The 19,099-nt window shown below is 32.7% G+C and overlaps 1 protein-coding gene across 1 annotated transcript; it reads right to left on the bottom strand.

The window, feature by feature from the left end:
- Positions 1–1,034: 1,034 nt before the first annotated feature.
- On the bottom strand, positions 1,035–18,360 carry LOC131936472 (regulator of telomere elongation helicase 1). Its single transcript, XM_059293486.1, has 36 exons — positions 18,250–18,360; positions 17,605–17,773; positions 17,031–17,259; positions 16,612–16,696; positions 16,369–16,450; positions 16,214–16,274; positions 15,899–15,983; positions 15,553–15,637; positions 15,352–15,417; positions 15,074–15,221; positions 14,897–14,935; positions 14,706–14,781; positions 14,370–14,470; positions 13,714–13,775; positions 13,390–13,464; positions 13,048–13,132; positions 12,793–12,925; positions 12,494–12,607; positions 12,254–12,294; positions 12,031–12,116; positions 10,672–10,749; positions 10,505–10,582; positions 10,219–10,353; positions 9,715–9,830; positions 6,172–6,295; positions 5,543–5,732; positions 5,271–5,368; positions 5,082–5,132; positions 4,867–4,929; positions 4,559–4,672; positions 4,158–4,302; positions 3,731–3,938; positions 3,254–3,393; positions 2,391–2,714; positions 1,305–1,417; positions 1,035–1,170 (listed from the first exon to the last, which is right to left on the bottom strand). The coding sequence occupies exons 2-36, from the start codon at positions 17,704–17,706 to the stop codon at positions 1,078–1,080; spliced, it is 3,825 nt and encodes a 1,274-aa protein (XP_059149469.1). The 5' UTR covers positions 17,707–17,773; positions 18,250–18,360; the 3' UTR covers positions 1,035–1,077.
- Positions 18,361–19,099: the final 739 nt, after the last annotated feature.

Genomic DNA, 19,099 nt, shown 5'->3' with positions numbered 1-19,099 from the left:
GTTGTCTACCCTGTTAATTAGATGTTTAGTTCAACTTGTTTTGGACGAGTGTATAAAACAGCTTCAGACAGTTTCAAGTCAGTTCTAAGCATGTCGGTTATGTGGGAAAACACGTACACATTTTTCTGATAAACGCTGAGCTCTGCTGTCATCAACTAGTTAGCAGTTTTAAAATATAATTTTTTTAAATATTAAATTCCTTTCATCTATTTCCATTTCCTTTACATCCTATGGAGTAGTTGTAGTATATTAGTTTCATCTAATATGAATGGACTGGTGCATTATGTCGAATCTTGTGATGTTAACTTAATTCACTTTAAATAGGTAAAAAGAGACCACATTTCCAATCCAAAAATATAAATGTGAAATCATTACAATTTTAATGTTTGAAAATGTGCAAGAGTGGCTGAATAATGTAAAACAAGGGATTGAATTTTAAAAATTTATTTTAAACAACTTTTATCTACATGTAAAACATTTTTTCCTAAGTCCTGACAGGAAAAGTTTGGAATGTTTGATAATTCCAAACAGAAAGACAATTTTTAAAACATAAATCTCAAAATTTGCACCCATGAACTCTAGGACAGTCAGTCAAGATCTCAAAATATTCACATTGTGACAACCAAGTCTGCTATACTGATGGGCTACACAATGTCAATAGTGAACACATTTTAGTCCAGCTAAAAAATACCATTCCGTCAGAACAGGTGACCCTCAGGCTCCCCAGAGGTGGCAGGTATTTCCAGGTGACCCTCAGGGTCCCCATAGGTCACAGGTAACCCTCAGGCTCCTCTCAGGTCACAGGTATTTAAAGGTGACCCTCAGACTCCCCACAGGTGGCAGGTGTTTCCAGGTGACCCTCAGGACTCCCCATAGATCACATGTGTATCCAGGTGACTCTAAGGACTCCCCACAGGCCACAGGTGACCCTCAGGCTCCCCACAGGTGGCAGGTGTATCCAGGTGACTCTAAGGACTCCCCACAGGCCACAGGTGACCCTCAGGCTCCCCACAGATCACAGGTGTATCCAGGTGACCCTCAGGCTCCCCACAGGTCACAGGTGTATCCAGGTGACTCTCAGGACTCTCCACTCTTCCCCACAGGTCTCAGGTGTTTCCTCTTGACTCTGGCACCACAATGAGGGTACGGACATTTCCTGTCCTCAGGTCCCTGGAGAAATTAGTTAGGTCATTATTTACACTCATTAATTAAATTGTTAGATCTTTGGTCATTATTAGCATTAATTAATTATATCATCTGTACAAACATATACTCAGTTATGTTCTAAAACATTTGACACTAACCTCAAAGACCTGACTCTTCCAACACAGAAAACAACAGATGGCGCCACACTCATGTCTTAGACCATTCTCTGGTGGCTTGCTACACAATAGACATGTAGAGAAGATGGTGTTGTCTGAAACACAACAAAAATTAAGAGTAAAAATGTTGTCTTCATAAATAAAGACAAAATGCTAGGTTATAGACAACTTAAGTGTGATGGAACAAGTAAACTAGTCTTCTCTGGTGTGCTCACTACATGCTGATGTAGTCAGGCCATTTGGCCTTGAGTTCTACACATCCGGCCTACTCAGTAATATAAGGCCAATCTTACTCAAGTAATCATCCGACCATCTGTTACTGTAATAACAATCTCATCTGGCAGTCAGATTAATTTTGGACTGCTAACACATAGCAATGCCACCACATTAAACAAAAAACAAAGCAAGACTAGACAGTTCTACTGTTGGTACTACTAACACAGCCATCAGAGTTTCTTCCAGGCATCTCTTTGAAAAAATTCTACCCCCCCCCCCCCCCGAACGAAATGAAATTTATATAATTTAAATAGAAACAGTGTCCAACCCCCCCCCCCCCTCGAAAATTTCAAGTGCCCCCACCCCCGGAGAAAAAAGTCTGGAAGAAACACTGACAGCCACCCACAATGAGCTTTAATTCTAGACATCAATCAACACTATTGAATCTTCCAGTCACTAGGTCATGTAACCCATGTGACATTTTGTAATTGCAGGTGACATGTAATTACTATTACTGTCTTTTTGAATAGAAAGTGTTTTTAAATAAATAATTCAATGTAGGAAAATAATTTAAAAAGAAGTATGGGAAATACCCAGGAGAACAAAGTATTGTAACAACAAAGCTGTTCATGCCAGTAGTTAAAGCTGATGCTCATAATTATTTAGTCTAATTAAACTAATTGACAACATTCTCATAAATATTTTTTGTAAATTAGCTGATATACATTAACTTGTGTTGATTAAAATATTAACATTTTGTAAAGAAATGTATAAGTGTGTCCTGTGAACAAATACAAATTAACATTTTGAAAAGAAAAGTATTTGTGTGAGACAGAGTGGATATAAATTGACCTGTCGTAAAAGCTTCAAACTCTCGCCTGAGCCCCGCCCTTGCCTCCTCCCAAGTCCTGGGGTAGACAAACATATCCGGGGTAAAAATGTCTTCTTGTGGATCAATGAAACCTTTCCTGACCAGCTCGTGGTAATGTTTTCTGTCATCATGCACAAACTGCGGTAGGTTCTTTCTGTCAGAGCTCCACAGGGTGTGGCCTTCCTGCGTGGCGGCAGACTTCTGACTCAGGCGTTTTGACCGCATTACAACTTGGCCGTCTTCTTGCATTTTTAGCAGGGTTAAGTTGACAGTGTTTTTGTAATGAGGGAGGAAGCCTCGGAACTCTGGAGATCAAAGTGGAGGATGTTGATAGTTGTAGCCAGGCTCAGTTGGGGCATGTGCATGCGCTGGTAGCAACACAGGGCTCATGATCAACAGAGATGCAAGCGGTTTGTGTTTTTACCTCAAGAATTTATTGTTGGTTAAAACGGTTGAAGAATTAGAACAAATAAATCCCAGATTTTTATTTTGTCCGATTCCAATGCCCAAAGTTGGATTCATAATTATTCCTGATTTAAAGGTAAACTTATTACCAACTTAGTAGATGTCCTTGATAGTACCTTATTTTCCCAAACCACTTCTTTCTACCCATGGAAAATAAATGTTCTCCATATTTTATGTAAAATGGTTTGAGAGCAAGCACAATGTTGCATAAATATTAGACCCAGTATATTACTTCAACACCTTAATGAGACAAAGCCACATACTTTATAGGGACAACTACAATTATTTTGTTGAGATTTTGTACCTGAAGCAAAGTTACATAATCTAAACACAACATTCATGTAATCGCTATAGAAAAAATCCACTGCAAGTGAAATACCTTTTCTCTCAGCTCCAGATGAACTGGTTAACTGACCAGTACTGCTGGTTGACTGACCAGTCCTGCTGGCTGACTGACCAGACCAGCTGGCTGTCATTTCTGCTTGTAGACTTGATCTGTCAAACACTGACTGGGTGACACTAAAAATAGAAAACACTACATGATATATGGCCATCAAACCATTCCTAACTCATTTCAAATATACTTGATGTATGGCTTTCAAACCCTTCCTAACTCTTAAATACAAATGATAGATAGCCTTCAAACCCTTCCTAACTTGTTTCAATTATTCTTGATATAATGCTTTCTAACCCTCCTAACTCTTAAATACACATGATATATAGCCTTCAAACCCTTCCTGACTCATGTTTTCTATATACACTTGATATATGACCTTTAAACTCTTCTTAGCTCTTGTTTTTAATACACTTGATATATGGCTTTCAAACACTTCCAACTCTTGTTTTATGAACTTACCCTCTGTGGCTACATTCTGCTACTGCCTGTCCTGTCATTTGCTCATCTTTTTTAAATGTTTTGACCTGAGTAAAATTGACCTGCGTTGAATGCGGCCGCTTGTGAAGGTCAAGGAAAGATGATTGTGTGCTGCACTTCAGGCCTGTTATCTCAAAGCATGTCCGTGCATAATACTGTTTGTCTTCTTGTCGAACAAATCTAAAAAACTCTAAAGAATACAATTAAATTTTAATTGTTAAAGATATATTCGGCTGTAAACAATGTCCACTAAATATTAAAATTAGAAAATTGAAATAAATGGGAAGAAAATTCTTAAACACATCCAAGACAAATCTTACTCTGAAAAAGGTGGTATTTGTGTAAACACATCCAAGACAAATCTTACTCTGAAAAAGGTGGTATTTTTGTAAACAAAGACAAAACTTACTCTGAAAAAGGTGGTATTTTTGTTGTGAAACTGTGAAAAGGTCAGCAAGCACCGGCACTACAGAGTGAATCTGGCGGTCTTTTTTATAGTTGACCAGAGTCTCTGAAAACTTTTTGTACTCATCTGCGGTCAACACAGACTTGACCTGCAGGAGGAGAAAGTAACCTATTCCAGGTGTCTGTGTAATTCTGTTACACACTAAACAATAAATTCCCTTTTTAAGACCAAGAAGTATTTAAAAATAAAAAGAATTTTTGTCAGGTTTAATGACAACAGCTTACACAATGTGAACATGTTTCCTGTTTACATATTGGTCTTACATTTCTGATACTTACAATGATGATGTTTAACGCTAGAACTAATCACATTTCTGATAGATTACAATGATGATACTTGTTTACCTCGGCAACATAGTTTTGTGAGGACTCGACCACCATCTTGTTCTTCATCTCACCAACTTTGGCTTTTGCTTCAGTCTCAGAGTTAGAGATGATCACTTCTGTTGAGGGGGATGGCTGTTGGGTGGACACAAACTCTTCAGTGTCAAGTTCATAGAAGTTTACAGCAATTAAATAGTAAATAAATTAAAATATATAAAATATATTTTGTTTCAAACATATTTTATAGTAGGCCCTGTTTACTCTAAATAATTTCTATGTAAGTAAATAAACCCTTAATACAATGTGTAACTTAACATCCTGTATTTTACCTTGAGTTTGATTTTCTTTTGCTTTCCTGGAAGTTTTCTCTTAATTGGCTGAGGTGGTAAAAACTGGAATATAAAAGGTAATTTTTATGTGCTTTATTGTCAGAATATTTTATAATGTACTGTTATAATTTCATACAATTTTTTATTTTTGTACACAATAAAAAAATATCACCAAGGTGAAATTCCAAAAGTTTGATTTATTTTCCTCAAACTACCTCTGATGCAGAGCTTGTTCCATTTTTACTAACATCTTCATTTGCTTTTTCCTACAAAGAATAACAATCATCAATTACCATCTTACAGTTGGGAAATTTAACAAATGATTATCATAGATAACAACATGTTGTCCATGTTAATTATGAATTAGAACAAATCCATAGTTCACTATAGTAAGATTGACATACCTCAGCTGACTCTAAGGCTTCTAGTAAAGATCTTTTCTTGCTGAATGTAACCCCTGACCTCTGCTGACTATATTCCTTGCAAATGGAATCTGGTTCATCTATTTAAATTCAAATTAGTGTAAACCGTTTTGATGTACTGATAAAATAATACATTAAGCACATATTTAAAAATTAAATGCGAGAAAAGTTACAACAATTTTTAAAAATATTTTGAATGTATATTTGCTGCTTTAAGAAAATTATCAAGTTTAAGTATTTAATACTTTAAAGACCTGTTGTTTTGCTTAGACCAGGGATATGACAGGCAACATCACAAGCTCTCTCATAGGTGATTGGTAAGTGAGGTCGACCTTGTGATTTTCTAGAAAAACTAGGCTCAAAACAGGCCCCGCTGACAATACTGGTGTCTTCACTGCTGTGGTTTGCTCTGGGTATGTGAGGCTTCTGTAATGGGGTGGGAAACTGAAGTACAAAAGTACGACGATTCAGTAACAAGGTGGAGAATGTTTTTAAATATCTAATTTAACAGAATACATCACAATAGGGTCGGATAGCGTGGTCAAATGGTAGAGTATACGAGTGCTAACCCATAAGTTCAAATCCCAGTTCAAGTCCAAAGAACGTATCTAAGTCCACCCAGCTCTGATGGGTACCTGACTCACATTAAGGAAAGTAAAGGTGTCACAGAAATGGGTCAACTCTACTTCACTTGACCCATAGACCATCAGGTTCAAAAGGGAACTTTTCATTTTTATATCACAATAGGGGGTAATGATTTAGTTCCTAATGAAAACACAATATTATAATAGCTCTTGTCCACTGAAACAAATGCTTCAGAAATTGCTGTATGGTAACTTGTATAAGTTCAAATACAACACTGAAAAGACCAAAAGTTTCTCACATTTTTTTCAGCTTCTTTGAAAAATTTGATGACGTCCTTTAGGGCTAACCCAAAGTTGCTGAAAACTTGGGCCTGGTCTCTCACCCACAGTGGCAAAGATTTCTTACTGTCAAAGGAGGAAAATCTGGAGAACAATAATATCAGGTGAAACAAGATCTCTGGTTACAACAACACACTAACTGTAAAAAAAATTATACTGTGGTCAAAATATAGACAAACTATTGAACAGATTTTGACCTGGTATCACATAGCACAATGGCACCGTAGTACAACATACTAACTATAAAAAACAATGAGACTGTGGTCAGAATATAGAGGAACTATTGAATGGAATTTGACCTGGTATCACATAGCACAATGGCACCGTAGTACAACACACTAACTATAAAAAACAATGAGACTGTTGACAGAATATAGACAAACTATTGAATGGAATTTGACCTGGTATCACATAGCACAATGGCACCGTAGTACAACATACTATTAAAAACAATGAGACTGTTGACAGAATATAAAGAAAGTATTGAATGGAATTTGACCTGGTATCACATACACCGTAGTACAACATACTAACTATTAAAAACAATGAGACTGTTGACAGAATATAGAGAAACTATTGAATGGAATTTGACCTGGTATTAGGTAGTCCAAACTGAAATTAACTATTGATTGCAGACTTCTGGAGTGAGTATGTCATGAAAGAACTTTTAATTGTAAGGTCTATGCCACAAATTTTATAAAAATATCTCAATAAATAAAAAAGTTATGCGATTTTTAAAAAAGCAAAATTTGGTAAAAAACTGATTTTCAAAAAGTGCCATTTTTGAGAACCCATATTTTTAAAACTAAATAACATAGAAGTGTGGAAATTGGTAAAGTTGCTGCAAAGTTTGTAATATATATGCCCAATTTTTTTCAGTCATCTAAAATGAGTCTTTCTAAGGTAAAAAAATAATTGAAAATGACAAATATGCGTTTTGGTCACTTTTATTTTCATAAAAAAAAAAAAAAATTCAATTTTTTTTTTTTGCTTTGGAATAACTCTAAAATTATTGTCGACGTGGAAAAATGTGTTAATTATTTTCAAAAATCACATGAGTTAAAATATTATTTTAAAAAATACCACAGTTATCTAGTGCAGGAGAAACAGAATCAAAATTTAGTAGAGTAAATGTAATGTAATGTAGTTTAATAAAGACGTGATGCCTACAAGTGATGCAGCAGTTGATGCCACATGCTTTGGTTTCTTTTCAAACCTGATAACTGCTTTGGGGGAACAGTTTTGGGGGAACATCTTTGTACGTCTTGTTTCCCTCAACCTTGATCTTGTGGAGCATCAAGAGTAAGTAATATGTTTTGGGAATTGTAGGGGGGAGGGGGGAGTGGGGTATTGGCCTTCTTCCCTTCCCTTGTAAGGAAAGTTCTGGATAGGCCACCGTAAATGTCTCCAGCTATGGAACGAACAATTGATTTAGTGATTAATAAAATATAATTAAATTTACTACTAGCCTATTGTGTAGGCCTACTATTTGTCCTATGACTATAACTGGAAACATATGAAAAAGCCTGAAAACACCTTTTTGTTAAAAGTAATTTATATTTTTAATATATATTTTTAAGAGTAATTCTACTGAATGAAATTTGAAATAATCGTTGCTTGTCCCACAATGGTTGAGATATCCAATGATGAAGATGCCATACTGTGGTTCTCAACATCCTATAGGACAACTTAACTGTCCTTCATTGTTACTATTATATGCATATAAAATAAATAAATAATGAGAAATACTACTAGTACTACTTACACTTACAACTAATATAACATTTAAAACTAAGTCACAACATGTACAATCTTAATAAATTGCACAACCATCTAAAAATTGATCTGGTACATTTTATTACGGAGACTGGCGCAGACCATTTCACATTATTTAGCAGGTGAATCAGAATCAGAGTGCACAACAGAAAATAAAAAAATTAATCACATTAGTCCTTCAAATTTAGTGTCTTTTGTTTTAAATACATTGATAAAAATGTATAGTTATTATAATTATAAATTTCTTTTGTGTTTCATTAGTATTTTATAAGTATTTAACCTTCGTTCCCTGTAAATAATTGAGTTCGTCCACATAGTAACCAGGATAGTCTGGTGGCCATTTTGAATTTGTCGATTCATAATTTTGACGTGATAGTCCAGATAAACTGTAGTAATACGACCCTATCATTGATCCCAGTCAATAGATTTTAAAGAATTAGTAAACACTAGCATCTAATAGTTAAGTGCATCCATATTTCAAGTCCATAGAATGTCCTGAATTAAATAGCTTCACGTCTAAACACACCCTGTGTACAAGCGTAGTTCACACGCTAAAACCGTGGACTTGTAGCTTTCAAATTTACATTAATAACGTGTACTAATTAAACCAAACTGACATTCAAACTTAAAATTCATTTATTAAAATGGAAATGAAACTTTAAAAATGGTACTTACAACTTGTTTGAAGGCTCTAGCAAGGGTAAAATCCGTTTAGCATCATCGGTCGTCAACCTTTAAAACCGTTCGGCGAGCAACTTACTCGGGGCTGAAAGTCGACTCGAGGGTTATATGTTTATTGGGGGTACGGCTTCGCGACCGTAAATCAGAAATACTTGAATTTACAACACAAAGTAGTTATAAAACTGAACTTTACATCGGTGTAAAAATTGAAACAGAATTAGTTTGTTTCCGTGTATATATCGTCATTTAAAGTTTAAAATCTGTATTTTTTAAATGAAATAAATAAGTTATTTTTTCAATTTATACATCAAACGATAGCATAGAATTCGATCTTTAAAATGACATTAAGATTATGCTTCTACGATGCTTCGTCGCGAAGCCGCGACCAAATAAAACAGTGTGGGGTCGATCGGTACACGCAAAACGGTGAAATTTGTTGACGTAACTGATACTTTTCAAACAAATATAAAACACATTCAAACATGTGTTACAGATATAAAAATACCAGATTACGACAGATAAAGACTTAAACTTTATTGACATATAATTTTTATTCTTATAGGACAACTAGAAGTAGTGAATTTTTTTTTTTGAAAACCGCAAAAACTGACCCTAAAACGCACTTTTTCGCCAGTTTGGACTACCTACTGGTATCACATAGCACAATGGCACCGTAGTACAACATACTAACTATTAAAAACAATGAGACTGTGGACAGAATATAGAGAAACTATTGAATGGAATTTGACCTGGTATCACATAGCACAATGGCACCGTAGTACAACATACTAACTATTAAAAACAATGAGACTGTTGACAGAATATAAAGAAACTATTGAATGGAATTTGACCTGGTATCACATACACCGTAGTACAACATACTAACTATTAAAAACAATGAGACTGTTGACAGAATATAGAGAAACTATTGAATGGAATTTGACCTGGTATCACATAGCACAATGGCACCGTAGTACAACATACTAACTATTAAAAACAATGTGACTGTGGACAGAATATAGAGAAACTATTGAATGGAATTTGACCTGGTATCACATAGCACAATGGCACCGTAGTCTTTATTGTGCCTGATGACACGACCTATGGCTTGATTGACTGCTCTAGTTGCCTGCTGACAGTACCACATATTTCCATCCAATCCCTGGGAGAGAAAAGTATACGTATCAACATTCTCATACGGCAACCAAGGATTTATTCTTCTCTTCTTCCTTTATTTTAGTGTTGGAATGGATTCCCTCCAAAACAATTAAGTATTACGTATCAACTTGTTATGCACCATATAGGTCGCTCATTCGGATTTTAGCCTGCTTTTCTTTTTGGATTTGCTTTCATAGCCTTTGTCCAACCAAGAACAAACTACAAGGTGGCATTTGTTTGATTTTGTGGTTGTCTCTCATAGAAGAATTGCTGTCCCCAGCTGTCGAGCCACATCTGCCAGAGGGTTCAAACTCAAGACTTGTTGGTTTAGCAACCCTCTCAAGAATTTATAATACTAATGTTAATGGGATACAATTAAAGTAGACAATTACCTTAAGGTTTTGTTTATTTTCTTTCAAAAACTCCATCTTTAAACGGACTTTAGCATCGAACTTAGGAGGGTATGGCAAACCAGTAATTATCACAGCACGTCCATTGATATCAGCAAAATCTAAGCCTTCACTAACCTGATGCACAGCAATACAATAATTTTTTTAATTAGATTTAAATAAAAACATTTATGAGTAAATTTACAACCTGCACTAATGAAAAGTAAAATAAAAGATTTATAGTGCAAAGTAAAAAACTAAGCGAGATGGTGTAATGTTTTCAGCAAACCTTTCCTCTGCAGACAGCCATAAAAATGCTTCCATTTAAAGTTGGGTCATTGATTTTAGTATAAAACTCATCCATTACCTGCAATAAAATTGTAAAAACTATTTTAGAGATAGCTCGTTTTATCTGACATAATGTCTAAGATAATAGATAAAGGGAGAGAAGTCTACCTCAGTAAATGCAGCTTTACCCTTTGGCTCGACCACAACAGGCTTGTACTGTGAGATAACATTCCACTGATTTGTCATCTGATGTTGTGGGAAAATAAAGTTCACAATTTTGTAAGAATAAGCAAAGTATATATTTGAATGTTTGCACTACACTGTTGCCAAGCTGGGAGTCATGATGACTTGAATAGAAATGGATGATATTATTTTATGCAGATATAAGTAAATATATATACATATATATAACTGACATTTTATTATTATTATAATAATGTTTAATATCACTCACTGTCTATTAAGTTTGAATGCAATTCAATGTTGAAAAAGTTATAATTGAAAATTAATGTATATAGTGTCTGAATTACTTCCCATGAAAGAAAATGCACAATAACTAAGGGAGAGAACCTTTATAATGTTCCCTATAATCATTAATACTGAGAAATTGAATACTACTGAAAGCGGAACATCTTCTATTATTTAGGAAAACATAAATATTAAAACCAATATATATTTGCTTATCTAATCTTTGACTTCATAAATTACAGAAATATTGCAGCACTTTGGTTTTAAAATTTAAAAACTAGTAGGTGAATAAATACTCAATTTGTAGACTAATACCTTATTTAAATCAAACATTGCTCCGACAGAATTACGTTTTGGTGCTTTTTAAATTAGCTAATATTTAACTGGATTCCTCATGCTTTTTAAGTCATGGGTTGATTGCTAGCAAAGTTAAGACCACTTTGAAAGGATTGATATCCAGACATCCAGCATGACATAACCTTTAACTGAATTAGATATTTCTTTTTTTTTTTTAATAAATTAATGTTTCCTATTTCAAATACTACTTTTATGTTTAATCACACACATTATTTACATATATTTGGTGCACATTTCTTTTTTTTAAGCTGTGTGATTCAATTTCAGCTAAATTTTAAAAGTATTTAAAAAGTTAATGAAAAACATTAATAACATTTATATATGCACTAACAAGAAGAAGAAAATGATTTTTTTAAATATAGACCCATAATAATGCACCACCGTATAAGTGGCTAAAAAGAAAATTTATAGGTCTATAGTAATAATACCCTCAATAAAAAAATTTGAAGTGACCCACGCTGTTCTTTTTAGTTATTTTAATAAAAGTTCATGATTGTATATTTTTTTTTCAAAATCGTGCTGTTTTCTTCTTTTGTTTCCATTTATAAAAACTTGTAATTATTATAGTTTTTTATTAGCTTTTTTATATATCCTGTTTTGTGTAACTTGACTTATCAAAGTTTTAGGGTTGGTAAAGTCTCAGTGACCAAAAGTTTTTTAAAGTTGGGAAACCAATGAATAGCAAATTAAAATGTTTTTTACCTTCCATTTCTCTATACAACTCTCCATCACTGGGTAGGAAGGAAAAAACACCAGCAAACCATTAGGGACAATCCTAGCAAAGTTCACTGTAAAAAAAAATTCTTTTAAATGTATGTATAAAAAATAGGTTATTAAGTTCTGAAATTAAAAAAAAACAACACAACAAACTTTTTTTTTTCAAAATATTTGCAGCTAACAGTAAAATAACATGTAGCCTACACACCTATTGTATTGCCAAGGGATTTCTTATATTCATCAGTTGATCTTCAAAAAATAAAAACAAAATAATATAAATGAAAGGAATTTTAAATATGCATTATAATTTACAAAATAATTTACCTATTCTTTGCAATAAAACTCTAGCAAATTACATCATGGAAGATTTATTGTATTGAAAATGGAACACAACAGTTAAGTCAATGTACTTAAAATTCTTAAGCAGAACTAGGTTTATTTATCCCACCTGTTTTTATATTCAGAATTTAGAATGGCCCCATCTGGGCCTTTACAAAGAATACCAAGCCACACTTGGCTTTTCTGGATGACATGTGGGTTTTCAAGTTGAACAGGGAAGGGGCTGGAGAGGTGCAATTTCACATGGATTAATCAATGGATTCTATTGATATTAGGATACATAAATCATAACAAGTTACTAAAGACTACAAGAAAAGATTTTGCTTGAAAATATTATTTGTATGGTAGTAATACCTAGTATTAAAGTGAGAATAATAAAGAAAGTGTTACAATATTATTTGAACCAACATTTGCATCTCCAGTGTAAACGATTCTAGAGGAGACAATGTTCCACTGGTTAAAATGATAACCTTCACACCATGGGCGACAAGGTCTTTCATTGTGTGGCCTGGGCTAAAACACCAGTAGCTTAGGACCAGTTCTGCGAATAAATTGTTTTATTTATACTGTCTGTAGTAGAATAAATCAACTCATAAAAATCATGCATGTGATGTTTACAATGATCATAAACTTGACTGATAACAGGAAAAATGTTAATTTTACCTTTTTTATCTGCATTTGCATTGGATGCCCAAGAATCAATCTTTTTTTTAAATTGATTGTTTGGGTTTTTCTTTTGTATATGAACCTGAAACAAATAATTGAATAGCAAAAAATAAGATTTACTATTCTAAGTCGCAAGGTACTAGTTTCTATAAGATAGTAATATTGAGACAGTAAAAAAAAAACTTTCCTTAAAATGAAAGTTGTGCATTTCTTATTATGAGCAATACAAAAAAAATGCTTAGATTCTGAAGTCAGTAAAAACCATTATTAAGGTTTTCTTTAATTTCAGAAAATTTTGGAGAAAACAAAGAATGTAAGTCAATAAAAGAAAAGACTTACTTTGAAATGTTGAGACAAATGTTTTTGATGAGAAGATAATGACAAAGCTTCTCTGGGTTCTTGACTAAACACAATCTAAATTTTAAAAAAAGCACATCTATATATAGTGTACACATTAACTGCAGAGCTCAATTTTTAAAAGGAGTAAAATATGCTGGACTAGCAGATTAATACATTTTATTTTATTTGAATTTTAAAAAATTAAACTCAGATACAAATAGATATTGTCTTAAAGAAGTTTGTGTCAGTCTTTAACAACTACAAACAAGAATTACAAACGATAATAAAAATATTTTTCTCAAGACAAGGGCAAATATGATTTACCTTCAAACAATCTGAGAATTTTGAAAGCCCAGCACCTTTAGTGTGAAGGAGAGAACTGCCATCTAGAAAAGGATTTTTTATATTTTTAGTTTGACAAATTATCTATCAACATGAAGTACACTAACTGTAACCTTTAAAGGTAAAAACATTGAAAAAAAAATAAATAATCATAACTCTAGACTGATGATCCAAATCATTCAGTAATCTAACACAGCACTAGCTAAGCTCCAGTGTATAATGTTATTTTCTCCATTTGCTAAGTTATTTTGATGAATAAAACTTTTAATGATATACTTCAAGGTCGTGAAATCACTACAAATGCCACTTTTTTTCTAAAAGTGGTAAAAAGGCATTTTTTTAAAACAATGCTGACCTAAATTCAGAGGCATTGTCTAAACATTTTCGTTCATGTCGGTGCTAAAAGAATAGAGGGGGGGGAAACAATTCTTGCAAAATGTGGAAAATAATACTGAGCTGAAAAAGTCAAAGTGTGAATAACAAGTTCAAAGTATGAAAGACATACTTGTCATTTAACTGCCTAATCACTGCTAAAAGTAAGCAAAAAGTAACAGTTTCTGAGTGATAATTAAACAGATTGCGTAAAATAACTCACAAAAGGGAGACAATCTGATTCAATAAAGGGTCTCAATAATTACCTTCATTAGCAAGAAAAGTTATCATTTTATCCAGAACATCTAGCACAACATTTTTTGTTGACCAAGTAATATTAACCTCAGACAAGAACTCAAATATAAACCTGTAAATTGAAACAAATATCAGTTTCTGCCTACTTCTAATACTAAAATTATATTTTTTTTTTCATAACAATTATAAAAAAAAAGGAATTCAGGACAGAAAAAATTCAATGTGACAAAACTCTCTATCAACAGTTGAATAATTACTTATGTGTTAATTCTACTGATATAATATTCAAATAGCGCCATTAACAAATACATAAATATATAATAAAATAGATATCCAAAGCCACAAACATTCCTGGCAAAGTCTTCCCATCTGATGACGGAATTTCAATTTTGTCAAGCTTCTCTTCAATGTCTAAAAACATTTCTAGAAAAAAAATGAAAAATTTTCAACATCAGTTTTAAAAAAAATTCTTTTCTTGGTTCACATCTAAGTTCACTTTATAAAGAATTTTTATAATTAAAAAAAAAACACAACTTACTTTTTAACCTGATAACATCTTCCAAATTGAACTCTGGAACTACAGAAGGAATAAAAATGTTACCCACTAGGCAAATTCCAAAATCTTAAATTTTATAGGTGACTGATATAAAAACTGCAGAGAGAATTACTTTTTCATAGTTCCTTGTGTTAACAAAAGACAGAAAAAATAGCTCACTTAAAGCAGAATCTTCACCCTGGGATAGAGCAGCTTCACTTGTACACATTTCAGCTACTTTCTCTGCTAACTTTGTGGTTTCTTCAATAGCTGTCGCCAAATCAAGAGAGCTCAGATCAAAGGATGATGACTCTTCACAAATCTTTTCCTTTAGGAAATTAAAAATATACACTTCAAAACTGCTTGAAAGAAATTTTGAAAGAAAATGTATTTAAAATGTATGACGATGTTGATAGAGTAAAAGAAAATACTATTGGTGTATTTTTAAAGTTGATTACCAAATTATGGGCTTCATCAAAGATGATTATGCTTCCCTGTAACTCAACACCATGTGCTTTCCTAGACTGGAAACAAATACAACATTTTTTATAATGAAACAATCATATACATCAAATCAGGTTCTTTTGAACTGTTGGAGCTTTATTAGTTCAAAGGTTATATACATATATATTTCTTTATGCCCACTTTTGTATATTTACCTTGTTATCCAATAAATAATTGTATGGCATAAAAACAATATCAGAATCTGATTTCAATTCTCTTGCCATGTAATAAGGACAAGTTCTGCAACATCAAATATTTTATTTAAATCTTTAACTTTACATACACTAGCTAGGCTAATGCAAAAAAAAAAAAATAGTTAATAAAAACAGTACAAGTTAATTATTATATAATTATATCAGTCAAATTACAGAAAGAAATTACAGGTGAAAAATATGGCCGTTTGATTACACCTCATTCAGTTTCAGTGGTAACCAAAATGGTTATGAATTAAATAAATATTTAGCTGATGAAAAAATAATTTTACTTGATTTTAAATCTTACTTTGTTTTGTGACCAATTTTAATTATGTCTTCAATATCAACAACATTCCCAATAACTTTGCGAGTATCACTTTTCTTTTTAAATTCTGAAAAAAAGTATTACTCCAAAAATTATGACTTCAAAAATTAAATTAATTTATTCTTCCAGATAACTTTTAAAAATAAAATCAACAACAGGTATCTTTAACTTTAGAAGGACTAAATAAATACTGAATTCAGTATGCAGTCCCATTTAGTATACAATCCTTTAGAGTTATAAGAACCATTTGCAAATGGATTAACGTTTAATTAATGTAATATACAAGACTGCTTTTACCTTCAATATTGTTGTAAAAATGGCATTGTCTGGCACCCACTTTGATTCTACACATTTGCACCTATTAAAACATAAACTGAACTTTAAAAGGCCTTTAAAAACAATGCAAAAAACAAAACATACATAAGAAGAATTAAGTCAAACTGATAACTTACTTTTGCTGCATTGTTGGTAAGCTTCTGCACTTGCTGATGAATACATAGTTGTTCCCTTGAAGCTATGACTGATGACTTAACACTTTACAAAGACAAAAGTCATGATTTAATTTGTATATTAAACATTAACACAATGAGTCAAACAAGCTAAGTAGATGACATTTAGCCTATATATTATTTTTAAACTGCTGATACCAATAACAAAAAAGGATAAGTAAAATACACTACACACAAATTAACAACCTGTTATATGCAGTTCTTTTCAACTCCTGGACTGCTTGTGAAAGTTGAGAGTGAGTCCTTGATGCATATATTATTCTTGGAACAACTATTGCAGGATTAGAGTAAATTGTTACAACAGATGAAGTTATGTAAGTATTTCATGTAACACAACAAAAATTGTACATTTGGCAAATCCAGAGTTGGTTTATGTTTATGGCTAGATATCTCGCAGTATAACAGGAGGAATACAGCTAAGCTAGAAACATTTCTCACAGAATATTATTCAATAATTAAAACATTAAAAAATGGAGAGAGTGAAATTCCAATTTTTTAAAACTGTAAACAATATTTGTAACAATCCCACTCTTAACTGTTTCTTCAATTAGATTGTAATTAAAGCCATGTCTCAGCTCAAAACAATTACAACTGCCCTAACTTACGAAACTCATCAGAGCCCCATGATGCACCAGTTGCTGTGTGCAAACTTGCAGTTAGTTTTTCCAGAGTTTGATTGCTGATATTTTCATTAGATGATAATGCTGAGGCAATGCCAAGCTGTTTATTTAATTCTACTTGAGCTCGTCTGCTCTCCTGCCAGGCCAGAGAGGCACATAACAAAGACAATGTTTTTCCTGTCCCAGTAGGACTCTCTAGTACACCGTTTTGATTCTGTGAAGAAGCATCATTATTGATATACAAATTTAAAAAAGACATATTGTTAAAGTGTAATTTAACAATGTTTTTGTATGCAGTAACTTAATTTCTTTTTAAAATCTTTTAATGGACATTTTTCAATGTTTAGTACACTTTTAGACCTGATTGATGAGATAAGTAGCGTTCGTCTCTTAAATTTACTGTTAGGTTGTTATATGCCGCTATTGTGTAGTTTGGATTAGGTATCGTCAATAAACATAATTATAACAAAATGTAGTAAGTTGTTCCTGTTTCTGGACAATCTATTTTTTAAATGTTAAGAGCAAAAGTAGATCTACAAATCTAGATCTAGTAACTAACCTTTTGAAGACAAGTGAGCACCTTGCTCATGTACTCCACCTGACATGGATATGGTGTGAAGGGAAAATTTACTTGGACTCCATCTATCTCAAGTAAGGTCATTCTTTTTACAAGAACAAGTTTGTATCACCTTATTTATTATTGTTACCTAAGATAAGATTTAAGAACTCTGAGGAAAAAAAGATAAACTTGATAAACACTAAGTAGGGCCTAGCCCTAACTTCTTGTCTTAATCTTATTCTTAAGTATTAATAAGTAAGTAAGTAATCTTATTCTTAACTAATAACTAAGTAATCTTAATTCTAAGTTGAGGCATCAGGATGACGTGTTGATGAGTTCTGACTCCGTTAATGCCGTTATCATCAATTTCAATATCATTGTATTAATTATTGTATCTAGACTAGAAAGATCTAGAGTCTAGTATCTAGATCTACATCTAGATGTCTAGACTAGTTTTTAGTTATGAGTCTACTAATCTACAACAGCAGAGTAAGAGTAAACTACTGGCTGATACACTCATTACACTGTTCACAGTCAATCTTACTTAGTCATTCATTAGTGAATTAGTGATACTTTACTTTTATTAAAAATAATAAAATATTGATGATACTTGATACTTGGCAATTTATTACTTGGTCTTGATACTGACTGACTGAGTCTGAGAATATTCAATATTGTACATATGGATTTTAATTTCTATTTCTAGGCTAGAACAGATGAGATATCTAGATTTACTAAATAAATATAATTAATATAGATCTATTTATCTAGATATTAGTAGATATACTAGCCTAACTAAATAAATAAAACGATTGCTTATTCGGCCAGTTCAAAGAACAAAATCTTTCGCGCAATGCTAGCTTAGCAGTAGCTTTGATAGTTTTATGCCAGAGACAATTTTTGTGAAATGGCCAAATAATTGTTTGAGTTGTAGATCTAGATCTAGTCATATTGTAGATCTAGATCTAAATCTAGACAAGAATAGATCTAGATCTATGTCGCTATGTTATAATTCATTTAATTTTTTCTTCATGTGTGTGTATTTTTTAAATTAAGAAAGAAAATAAAATCAATCTACCGCTTTGCCTGTTTATTAAGTCATTTTCTAAATAACTCATTTGGGGTCGACCATAAATGACGTCGCACTCGTAGGGGGGTGGAGGGTCCGTACTTTTGTGAAGGTGTGTGATGAGGGGAGGGGTTCAGATGGTGCGACGTCACACTTTTGCATCATAATGTATAATGTAATTTTAAATAATGCGGACGTGTAAGGGGTGTTTAGTTGTCGCGCTTAGAAAAAAAATATTTGTGACCGAACGAAAGGATATTTTTGAAAACTTTCTTCGGCAATATTGTTCTAAATTATGGCAGGTCGATTGGTAAATGTTTCAAGTCGCTAAGTGGTCTGGTTGCCGAGATATGAGCCAAAAACTGCATTTTTTTGAGGTTTTTTGGCTTTTCCGGGAAATCTAGGAAGGAAACCCGGGAATTTTTT

This window comes from Physella acuta, unplaced genomic scaffold (genome assembly GCF_028476545.2).
Source record: "Physella acuta isolate Inbredline_101_S28 unplaced genomic scaffold, ASM2847654v3 ptg000178l, whole genome shotgun sequence".
NCBI classification, from domain to species: Eukaryota; Metazoa; Mollusca; class Gastropoda; family Physidae; genus Physella; species Physella acuta.
Note: the sequence above shows the minus strand (reverse complement) of the source record. Positions and strands in the feature narration are given on the sequence as shown.